General features: G+C 36.9%; 1 protein-coding gene across 3 annotated transcripts in view; it reads left to right on the top strand.

The window, feature by feature from the left end:
* PTPN4 (protein tyrosine phosphatase non-receptor type 4) overlaps positions 1-12,330 on the top strand; it is a 182,099-nt gene that overhangs the window by 59,982 nt on the left and 109,787 nt on the right. For 2 of the 3 annotated variants that reach the window (XM_059912035.1, XM_059912036.1), the window contains exon 3: positions 7,652-7,759. In XM_059912035.1, coding sequence (XP_059768018.1) covers positions 7,652-7,759 — 108 coding nt within the window. Of the gene's footprint in view, positions 1-7,651; positions 7,760-12,330 lie in introns of those variants that run through there. The other variant, XM_059912039.1, reaches the window with a different exon arrangement.

The following is a 12,330-nucleotide window of genomic DNA, read 5'->3' as shown; positions in this document are numbered from 1 at the left end:
CTGAACCAGCCTTGCACCTCTGGAAATTCCATTTAGTCATTCTGTATCATCCTTTTGAGATACTGCTCAATTCCATCTGCTAATATTTTATTAAGGAATTTTACGTCTATGGTCCTATGAAGGATATTTGTAGTTTTTTTTTTTATACTTTCTTTGTCCAGCTTTGATATCAGGGTTATACTGGTTTCATAGAGTGAATTGATTGAGTACATTAGGTAGATTTGTTCTTAATTCTTGTTTAAATGTTTCCTAGAATTTTCCAGTGAAAACATCAGGTCCAGGAGATTTCATTTTGGGGGAGGTTTTTTAAAGTATTTCATAAGTATCTGTTTCATATTAGGTGAATTTTAGTATGTTTTTGCTTTTTGAGGAATTAGTTTATTTCATCCATGTTGTCAGGTTTATCTGTGTAGATTTGTTTCTACTATTTACTCACCTTGTAAATGTTTTTGGAGTGTGTAGTGAAATCCTCAGTTATAGCTCTGTAGCTGGTCATTTGTGTCTCCTCTCTTTTCATTACTCTTGCTAGAAGTTTGTCAACTTTATTGATTTTCCAAAGAACCAGATTTCCGTAGATTTCTGCTCTTACCTATATTGCTCCCTTCCTTCTGTTTATTTTGCCGTTTTTCTGGTTTTCATTAGGAGGGAGTTTAGGCTATTGATTTGAGACCTTTCCTTTTTCCCCCCTGAGTCCTCTTTATCCCATAGGTTATTTAGAAATGGGTTCTTATTTTTCCCCAGGTGTTTAGTTTCTAAATTTTCCTTCCTATCTTTCTGTTACTGTTTTCTATTTTGATTTAATTGTGGTTATAGACCATGCTCTGTATGATTTCAGTTTTCAATTTAGTAAGGTTTGTTTTATGACCCTGGATATGATCTGCCTTATGGATGTTCCATGGACACTTGAAAAGAATGGGTGTTCTGTTGTTGAGTAGAGTGTCCTATAAATGTCAGTTAGATCCTGTTAATGTATCGTTGAGTTCTTCTATATTCTTGCTGATTTTCTGTTTAATAATTCTAGAAATTGCTTAATTGTTGACATCTCTAGTTATGCCTTTTCTATTTTCTACTTTTCTTCCCATTCTATTAATTTTTGTTTCGTTAATTTTCCAGCTGTGTTCTTTAGTGTGAGAACATTTTGTAATGTTCTTTTTTCCCTTGGTAAAGTTACTTGCTCTCAAGCCTACTTTTTAAAATTAATGTTTACATGGTGTATCTTTTTCTGTATCCCTTTACTTTCAAAACTCACGTATATATTAATATATTTGAGGTAAATTTCTTTTTAGATAGTATATAGTTGGATCATGGTTTTTTCCCTACTCTGTCAATCTCAGCCTTTTACAATAAACGACAAGGTCCTACTCTATAGCCCAGAGAACTATTCAACATCCTATGATAAACCATAACAGAAAAGAATATTAAAAAAAGAATGTATGTATATGTATAACTGAATCACTTTGCTGTGCATCAGAAATTAACGTAACATTGTAAATCAACTATACTTCAGTAAAAAAAAACTCTGCCTTTTAATTTATGTATTTAGACCATGTATTATACTTTCCTATAATTATTATTATGTTAGAGTTTAAGTTTGCCATTTTATTACTTGCTTTCTGTTTGTTATGTTTTCATTTGTTTCCTTTTTCCTGCCTTTCTAATAGATTATGTGAACATTTGCTGGATTTCATTTTTATTTATTTTAGTGTTTTTGAGTAACTCTTTGGGTAGGTTTTTTTTTTGTTTGATTTTGGGGTGTTTTTTTTGGTGGTTGCTCTTGTTATTACATTTTACATATATAAATTATCATAGAATATTGGTAACAACATTTTACCTTGAATGACGTATAGAAAACTTATCTACCTTTAGGTACTTTTACCTTCCCACCTTTATAATTGTCTCAGTTTTTTTCTGTACACACATTTGGCAGCATATCAGATAAAGTTCAGTTTTTTGCTTTAACCATCAAACATAATTTAATTTAGTACTGAAGAGGATAGGCTTCTATATTTTCCTCAGTTTCTCCCATTTCATTGCTCTTCCTTCTCTTCTGTTTTTCCAAGTTTCTTCATGTTATTATTTCCTTTCTGGTTGGAGAACTTCTTCGAGGCATTCGGTAGTCTATTGGTGATAAATTCCCTTAACTTTTCTTTTTTTCTGAGAATGTCATTATTTACCCTTCATTGCTATGCAATATTTTCTGTTAACAGCGAATTCTGGGTTGATAGTTCTTCTCTTTTAGCACCTAGAAAATGTTGTAACATTTCCTTCTGGTCTTATGGTTGCAGATGAGAAATCTATTCTAATTGAATTGTCATTCCCTATAGGTAAATTCTTTTTTCTAGTTGCTTTCAAGATTTTTTCCTCTTTGTTTTGTTTTCAGTAGTTTGATTATGATGTATCTTGGGTGGATTTGTTTGGATTCATTTTGATTGAGGTTCACTTGGATTCTTGAATCTGTGTTTTTGCTTTCTGCTAAATTTGTGAAAATCTCAGCGAATGTTTCCTCAAATATTTTGTCATCCTGAAGCTCTTTCTCTTCTCTCTTAGGGACTCCAGTGCCATGACTGTTATACCTTTTTTTGTTGTCCCACAGGTCTCTGAGGCTCTGGTCATTTTTTTTTTTTTTTTAGTCTAACTTCTCTGTTGTTTAGATTGGGTAATTTCTATCGATTTGTCTTGAAATTCATTGATTCTCTTCTTTCTCATCTTCGTTCTTCTATTGAGCACATCCAGTCAGTTTTCATTTCATTACTATATTTTTTAGTTATATAATTTCCATTTGGTTCTTTTATATCTTCAGTTTTTTGCAAAATATTCTATTTTTTAAACAACGTTTATAATGGCTCATTGAAACATTTATGTGATGGCTGCTTCAAAACACTTGTTATGTTAATTCCAACATCTGAGTCATGTCAGTGTCGGTGTCTGTTGATTGTTTTTTCTCATTCTAGTTGAGATTTTCCAGGTTATGATTAGTGATTTTAGGTAGTATCCTGGACATTTGGGGCAATGTATCATGAGACTCTGGATTATACTGAATCTTCTCTGTAGCAGGGAGTCACTCTGGTGTAGTATCTAGGTCCTGGCCTGCCTTTGTGGGTTGTGGTTCTAATGACAATCTGGTTTCCAGAACCTTTGCATTACTCTTTTGGTCTACTTCGTGTGTGTGTGTGTGTGTGTGTGTGTGTGTGTGTGTGTTTTATCCAGAGACCTTACTGAAAGTTTTGCACGTATTCCACACTGTAATTGAGTTTTAAACCTTTGCTCTTTTAATTTTGGTCAGTTTCACTTGTGGTTCCTTATTTGGATTTTACTTCAAGGTTTAACTGTCCCTTTTTCTAGCTACCTCCTCTCCCAAATCCTCCTGTTTATTTCTGTTTGGCAGATGCCACCTGCTGCCACTGGGTGGTGGTGGGAGTGGAAATCTAGGCTTCCCTCTCAGCTTCTGTCACTGCCCCCATGGGGCAGTCTGAGACTGCCTGTTAGCGCTAGGCTGAGGTTCCGACTGCACACTCAGCTTCTGCTGATGCCACCCCTGGGAGAGACTGTGTATTGCAGCGTGCTGTTGGCTGGCAGAGAGTAGAAGAGCAGGCTTCCCCCTTGCTGCCAGCAGTGCCAGGAGGCACATGGAACCCCAGGCCCCTGCTTGGTTTCCATGGCGCTGCTGGAGACGGCCTCAGTTTTTTTCCACTGGGTTTGGCAGGATTGGAGTCAGCATTGTTAGTAAGGTTTCTGTCCTGCTTAGAGACTCTTTTCCTGGTCATTTGCTTGAGAAAGCAGGCTTTTTTGGTCTCTTTCCATCGGGCCTATTGGTATTTCTGGGTTGTAGGATTCTCCAGTACCGAGTCTATGGTATGTGCGAGGTAAAAAGAAAACTTGATTGAGAGTCTAGAAATAAACCCCTACATGTATGGTCAACAGATTTTCAACAAAGTTACCAGGAGCATTCAGTGGGGAAAGAATAGTTTCTTCAACCAGTGGTGCTTGGACAATTGGATATGCACATGCAAAAGAATGAAATTGCATTCCTACCTAGGTTATATACCTACCATATACAAAGATAAACTCAAACAGGCTGAAGGAACTACATGTAACATGTAAAAGTATAAAACTTTTTGAAGAAAATATATGGATAATTGTTTATGACCTTGGATTTAGCAATGAATTCTTAGATATGACACTGAAAGCACAAGCATCAAAAGAAAAACATGAATAAGTTGGGCTTCAGAAAAATTTAAAACTTCCGTGTATACAAGTATGTGAACAAGAAAGTGAAAAAACACCTATGAAAAGGGATAAAAGATTTGCAAATCATATATCTGATAAGGGTCTAGCATCTAGAATATAAAAAGAACTCTTAACGCACAACAACGGAAAGATTATCGACCCACTTTAAAAAATGGGCAAAAGACTTTATTAGACATTTCTCCAAAGATATACAAATGGCCAACAAGCACGTGAAAAAAATGCTCAGCATCATTAGTCATTATAGAAATGCAAATCAAAACCACAGTGAAGTTACCACTTCATACCCAGTGGGACGGCTTTAATCAAAAGAATAGAAAATAATAAATGTTGGCAAGGATATGGAGCAATTGGAACCCTCATGCATTGCTGGTGGGAACATAAAATGATACAGCTGCTATGGAAAAGAGTTTGCTGGTTCCTCAAAAAGTTAAACAGAATTTGCATATGATCCATTGATTCCACTTCTGTGTGTATACCCAGAAGACCTGAGAGCACATACTCAAACAGATAACTTGTACGCCTTTACCAAAAGGTGGAAGTATCTCGGGTGGCCCCAGCCTGCAGTGGCTTGAAGCAGGATTTTGGTTCTCCAGCCAGAGATTGAAGTCAGGCCGTGGCAGTGAGAGCACTGAATCCTAGCCACTAGGCCAGTGGCCAGCGACAAGACCCTGGCCTGTCGGCTTTGTAGAAATGAATTTCCACAAAGAGACAGAAAGTAGTGAAACAAGTAAAGTGTTTATTAGAGGGAAAAAGGGTACATGTGGTTAGACACACAGGTGGGCTCAGAGAAAGAGCTGTGCCCTTGTGGTAGTTTGAATCACTTTTATGGGGCATTTCTTCTGGGTGTCCTCTGGCCAGTCATCTTGCTTTGCCTGGCCCTTGAGTCCGTATTTGGTTTATCTCAGGGTCCTCCCCTGCGTGTGCACGCATCTCTTAGCCAAGGTGGATTCTAGCAAAGAGGCCTGTGGGTAGGTTGACATCACCTCCTATGGGTGGCGTCCCCTCCCCTTTGACCCCCGAGGAGCCGTTCTGCGCGTGTGTCGTCAGGAAGGCCTCTTTGACCTCGAGAATGAGGAATGGGGTCTCTTTATCTCTGATCTGGGCAGGACTCAGCTCTTCTCTGCTCCCGCTATTATCTTTGTCTTGGAGTATCTGTCCACAGGGGACAGACTCCAGCTGCGCAGCCTGGGGCCCATCTATCTCCTGCCTCAGAAACAACAGTACCCAAAGGGTGGAAGCAACCCAGATGTCCATCAACTGATAAACAAGTTGTGATATATTCATAAAATGGAATATTATTTAGCCACATAAAGGGATTAGATGTGGATACATGGTACAGCGTGGAACCTTGAAAACATTAATGCTGAGTGAGAGGAGCCAGACAGAAAAGGTCACGTGTTGTTCAATTCCATTTGTATGAAATAGTCACAGTAAGTAAGTCCATAGAGACAGAAAGCAGATGAGTGGTTGCCAGGGCCTGGGGCAGGAGATGCTGTTCAATGGACGTAGTACAGTATTCTTTTGGTGTGATGAAAATGTTCTGGGACTAGGTAGAAATGATGGTTGCACAGTATTGTGAATGCACTAAATGCAGAAGGATTGCACACTTTTAAATGGTTAATTTTACATTTTGTGAATTTTACCTCAATAAAAAGAAATGGAAAGAAAACCCAAGGAGTTCCCTAGCCAGGCTGCTACTTTTATCTTTCAGAGTTTAAAACTTTTTTTCTGCATTTTGTTGTTGTTGTTCGTTGGTTTCACTCAGCTGGAGGTATAGGGAGAAATGCATCTACTCCATCTTGTCTCTAGAAGAGTACCTTAGGCTCACCTTAGCAGCTTTTTAAAAAGACTAATGCTGCATCTCCATCCTGGGCCAATTTAATGAGAATGGGAGACGGGTGGGGGAGGTGAGTTGCATCAGTACAAAAAGTGTTCACAGGTTGTTCAAATGGGGAACACCATTGTGAAGCATTGTTTGAGGCGCATACTTCCTGCCATTGATGAGTTTTGGAAATAGCTGTTTGACACACTGAGACGTGAAGGGAAGCCCTTTACAAGGAAGGTCGTTCTTTTGAACATTGTCATCTGCAGGTATGAATTTTGAAATAGCTCTGACCATCTATCTCACTAACAGCCTATGAATGCAGCTGACAGCAGGAATGTGGATTAGATGAAAGAAACCTGGTACTTGATTATGCCGTTCACCTACTGAACTAGCCAACTCCGGAGTCTGTTGTATCTCTCTGCTTTCTACTGTATGAAAAGAAATACTTATGTCCTTATCGTTTCAGCTCTGAGTTTTGATTCTAACTTGTAGCTGGAAGCTACCAAACTGTCATAGCTATTGAGAGGCAAAATTGGTGGAAAAATACACCACTCTTCACTAATGTGTTTTCCTAGTATTTGTCTCATATAAATAACACTGCACTGAATGTATTGGGGTGTATAGCTGCTTCTCCCAAAGTTGGATCTTATTTTTCACTCAGGTCAGGATGACAGAAGTAGCCAGTATTGTTACTGCTCTCGCTAATGTTTCCAGAGTGCTTTCCCAGCAGATGATACCTGTCCACAGTGTTAGCAGTGTTAGGTTGTTGTTTTTTTTAAATTTAATTTAATTAATTTATTTTTTATAAAGCAGATTCAGCATTAGGTATTTTTTATCTTACTCACTGGGTTTTACTTTTTGGATTCTTGTGTGTTCATGGTGTGTCATTATGGTTTCCCACTGTGACTTGTTTTATTGCTGAACATGTTAGCAGTTTCTCCATGTTTTCAGTGATTAGCTACATTTCTTTTTAGGAAAGTTCCAACCATGCCCTTTGTGCCACAGCTTGGTAGCTACGGGACTTAGGGAAGCCACAGCATGATGCCCACATGATAAAATTGGTGTGAGATTGAAAAGAGATCTTTTCCTAAAGTTCTCTGTATTTGTTGATAATTAGAATGTTATCAGTTTGCTGCAGATAATTTTCACTGTTTTATTTCCCTTTTCGTGGCATTATCTATCTTATACACACAAATTTTAAATTGTACTTAGTCAAATATGTCACTTTCCAGCCATAATTTAAAGGTAAGAGTAAGACAGTAAGACACATGATATGGATACATACATGAGTTAATGTGCTAACAATATAAAATTACAAAAATGCCACGAGAGTAGCCTAAAAGCAGAAGACATGTTCAAAGGTTTCCCTTATATCTTCATCTTTATTATGTACTCCTTGAACCAGTTTGCCCAAAGTCAGACTTTTCTAAGTATGATGTAACATGTGGAGTCTTTATTGCTCGACCAAGTTGTTGGCATGGAACCAGTTGCCAACTTAATAAAAGAGGAGAGTCCAAGAGTTTCAAAATCTGAAAGGATGTAGCCTGTCAGTTTGATTTCCTGTTACTTTTCTTCCAGAAACATGATCAGGGGCAGGTTCTGTTGGAGATGGTCTTCAGGCACCTTGATTTGACTGAGCGTGACTATTTTGGTTTACAGCTGGCTGACGATTGCACAGATAACCCAGTAAGTGTAAGCTGCTGTCTTTCATTGCCATTGCAATTTTTCTCTCTTCATAATAAGTCCTTTCTGATTTATAATGTTCACTGTTTGAGTTTTTTAAAAATTTTAATTTGAATGATTACAGGTAATTCTTTTGCCTTTGAACCTCAATTTCTTGATGTTTTAATCTGTGGTTATTTCCTTAAGGTTCTTCTAATCATAAGTCAGTCTATAGATTGAGTGCCAGTTTCTTTCTCTACATGTCTCAGACAACTGAGAAGCAAATCTAATTCGTACTTCTTGGAGAGAAAATTGGGCATAAAGGTTAAAATGTTAACATTACAATATTGAATTAAATACTTAATGTATCTTGAGTCTTACATAAATTAGCCTGCATTAAGATGAAATTAGTTTTTCATCTTAAAATTGTGAATTCTTTGTAAATTTATATGGTTATACAGTGAGGGTTTTTCACAAATGAATATGATATCCTTTTGCCTAGTACAGGAGAATGACTGTTTTGAAGGAAATGTTTTGTGTAGTTGAGAAAAATTGGGAAGCTGAAGAAATGGTTCTCTGAATCAGTGCCTTAGAAATCAGTTTGTAAGGTCTTACGTGGAAAATACGAGTAACGATTGGCAGGAAAGTAGGGCTTCTCTCTATCTCTTGCTCTCGTTTTCTCTCATGGTTACATCCTAGGTCTCTGAAAGAATGGTTAGTGGGAAGTAAATATGAAATGTTAAATATTACTTTTTCTTGGCATTACTTAACTGATTTTGTATGAAAAACTGTGAAGATGAGGTGGATAAAATAAAGCAAGGTCCAGCTAGTCTCAGTGGAAATAAATCCTTTTGTACTGAACTGAAATAAAAACAAACTTTCCTCATACTTCATCAGATGACTTGAGCTGCTCCAAGACCTAGAGGAATAGTGTTATTTCTTAATAAATGAACGCGAGAATATTGATAGAAGTCAGTAGAAATGTCAGTAATGCTACCTTTCACAGAAAGATAAATTGTTAGCCAGGCAAATACGCGAAAGTTGTCTGCTACTGTGTGCAATATTGAGGTTTAAAAAAATAGATAATTCTTAGATTATCTTGCTGACACTCATAGGTCAGACCGTTTAGATAGAAGCCTGTCTTTAGACGGTTTGGAGAAGTGACAGACAACAAAGAAGAAAGAGACCAGTTACTTATCACCATAGTCACTAAGAAAGTGTTCCAGAAGGACTAATAATTGAGACCACATATGTTACAAGAAGTAAAAATTCTGTCTCATAAATTTGTACACAAGAAGACATTTCTACTCTAAAACAATTACAGCAGGATGAATGTGGGAGCAGAGGTATCAGTATTCTGAGCTGGGTTGATCTTTTGGCTGTCTCCTTTTTCTTACTTTGTCTTACTTTTCTATCTTGAGCATCCCTTCTGAAATAAGGTATTATATTCCCAGGTCCCAGGGACCAATTGCTGATGATCCAGAATAATTCTTCCCCCCAGATTAGAATCATACAGTTTTAAAGATGCAAAAGAAACCTTAGAGATTATTTTGTTTTACCACACTTATTTTTCATGTGAAATTATCCCAATCCAAGGAGGTAAAGCCCAAGCTACTTTGCTGGTATTAATGAAACTAGACTTGGGTCCCCTAACTCCCCCTGCAGGTCTTTTCCGTACACAGCACTACAACTTCAGTATTTAAATATTCAGAAGAATCTGTGAAATGCCAAAAGGTGTCTAAGGAGGGGCCTTTAGAGCACAAATGTAATTACTGTCCCATTTCTGGTTGTCAGTGTGAAATATGTCAAGACTTTGAGGATAATTAACCGACTGAGGAAAAGAGGTGCCATTTTAAAAAAGAGAAGGAGTAAGGGTGTAACATTTATGAAATATCTATTGCGGACTTGTTAGTAAACCAAATTCTCACAATAATCTTATGAAACTATCATTAAAATTCTCTTAAAGATGAAAAACTGAGGCTTACAAAACTCATTTAATTACACAGATAATTAAGTAGCTGCAAAAGGATTTGAAGTCATATTTATTTGACTCCAAAGCCTTTATTTTCCCTTCCCAAGAGAGAATGATGCAGATGCACAGGACTTATAAAAATGAGCATATTGAGGAGAGGAGGTACTCATGCCATAAAATTACCAGCAGTGACCAAAAGGGACTTGGTAATATCCCCAAAGAATTAACCCCTGTCAATTCTTACTAGTTAAGAGTGTCTTCATCTGAAAGCTCATATATGTTATATATACATGTATATATATATATATAGTGTGTAAATGTATATGTTGCACATATATTTTATATGTATAGATACTATATATTCGTTTTTGAGGATCAGAATCAGTATTGTCTTAGGCGTGTAGATACTGAAATTAATTTAATTGGATTTATAATTGATAAACTAAAAAAGCACCTAGCATTTGATTGTAGTCTTATATGTAACAAACACAGAATCATAGTTGACTATCCTTTGCTTTAGAATCTTCCTTGGCAATGAATTCCAGTGCAACAAACAAAATTACTTAAAAGACAAGCTTTGACTTTTTGAAATTTCTTCTGCTTTCATTTAAAACCTACTTATCACAGCTTTAGCTCTTAGCATAATGTCTTGTATAATAGTTGTATTCAGTTAATGTGTATTGAGTGAGTGGGCAAAATAATGAGTAACATGGTTGTAATTCGTTACCCATAATTTCTTTAATTTTATATGCACGTCAAGGTGGCTGTACCTCAGTGGCTTTTATCAGCGTGGTATTCATCAGAGCCTCGAGATTATGTTACTCGTGTGCATCATGAGTAATATATTTACTTTCTTTTTTTTTTTGTCCCCAGAGTAAATTACAGTGCCCTTCAGTGGGACAAAGAGTAGATTATCGATTACTGTTGACTTGTTCTTTCTGCAGTTTCATCCTTCTGATAGTTTTGTTGTGGTTATGATATTTACTGGTTTACTGCTGTTTCCGTATCCCCTAACCTTGTGACTTTCAAACTTGAACTTACATCAGAATCACCTGAAGGCTTCTTACCGTACAGATTTCTGGGCCCTAGGCCTAGAGTTTCTGATGCAGAAAGTTTGGGGTGGAGCTCCAGTAATTCTCATTTCACACAAATTCCCCTCTAATGCTAATGCTGCTAGCAGTTCGAGGCACCACATTTTGAAAACCACTGCTCTAACCCAATAGACTATTAATTAGGTAAGAAATGATTCATAGAGAATAGCTTGGTCTACTGTTTGAAGATTAATTTTATGTAACTCAGTGTTCTTGAATTATTTCATCTGGTTTGAAGAAATATGGAAGTCACATAGAGAATGACTGTTATTTCAGCAAACCATGTTTTAGTACAACATGATTGCTAAAATGCTTGCTTTTATTTCTCTCATGTTCTCATATGGTATTTCTCTCATGTTCCTTTCATCTGTTTCTACTGTAATACCTTAATTCAGGCTCTTATTACCTACGTTTTGTATAAACCTCTTCTGTAGCCTGCCAAATGATAGATGTTTGTTTTTGTTCTCTTTAAACCCGGTTCCATTTTGGGAGGGAATGACAAAGGGATCTGGGGTGCAGAGAAGTATTTCAGAGAGAATCAGCAGCATATGCAAAGTTCCAGAGTGAAGAGAGAGGATTGTTGTATTTGAGGAACTGAAAAAGAATTTTTTAATACCTATGGCTGGAATATAGAGCAGGAAGAGAAGATGGATCACAGATGAGATATGAGTAGTGCAGTAGATCATCAAGTGCTTTTGATCTGCGTTAAGATTGTACCAGCCTAAGGATTTATTTACACAAGCAACGTGAAAATTGTATTTTAGACATATCACTCTGGGTACAGTATAGCCAGTGTCAAGTAAAGTGGCAAACTAGAGACAGTTGGGAGATTGTTGCGCTAGTGAGTTACTGGATTGGCTGTGGTGGTGGGTAAGCGCTCAAGAGAGTCAGGAGAGAAAGTCAGCAGGGCTCACGAGGGAAAGAGTGAACTCAGAGTCTGGTATCTCAGATTCTGTCTTTGGCAACTTGGTAGATAGAAGAACCATCCAAATGGTATTGTTGGTTTTCTTTTTCAGTTACCAATTGTTTATTTCTAGCATATAGAAATACAGTTTATTTTTTTATTGTGTGACCTTTCTAAACTCACTTAGTAATTCTAGTCACTTTTTGTAAATTCTGTAGGATTTTCTACATAGATTGTCATGTAATCTGCGTAAATCATGTCATATGTGAATAGGGAGTTTTACTTCTTCCTTCCCAGTCTTTTTTCTTTTTTTCCATTATTTTTTATTCTTTATTACATGAAAGCTGAGACTACCAGGACAATGATGAATAGAGGTGACTGACGGCAGCACACTCACTGCCTTACCTGTTCCCTGTCATAGGAGGAAGGCACTCAGTGTCTCACCATTAAGTGTGCTTTTAGCTTCTAGAATTTTTCTTTTAAATCAGTATAATTGAGGCATAATTTACATAGAATAAAATTCAGCATCCATTCATAATGAAAACTCTTAAACTTGGAAAAGGAGCATTCTCACTGTGATAAAGGACATCTACTAAGCACAGGTGCATCAGGGAATTGTAAAACCACA

Source organism: Balaenoptera ricei (assembly GCF_028023285.1).
Source record: "Balaenoptera ricei isolate mBalRic1 chromosome 7 unlocalized genomic scaffold, mBalRic1.hap2 SUPER_6_unloc_1, whole genome shotgun sequence".
NCBI lineage: Eukaryota > Metazoa > Chordata > Mammalia > Artiodactyla > Balaenopteridae > Balaenoptera > Balaenoptera ricei.
The sequence above is the reverse complement of the archived record's forward strand: the minus strand, read 5'-3'. Positions and strand labels throughout refer to the sequence as shown.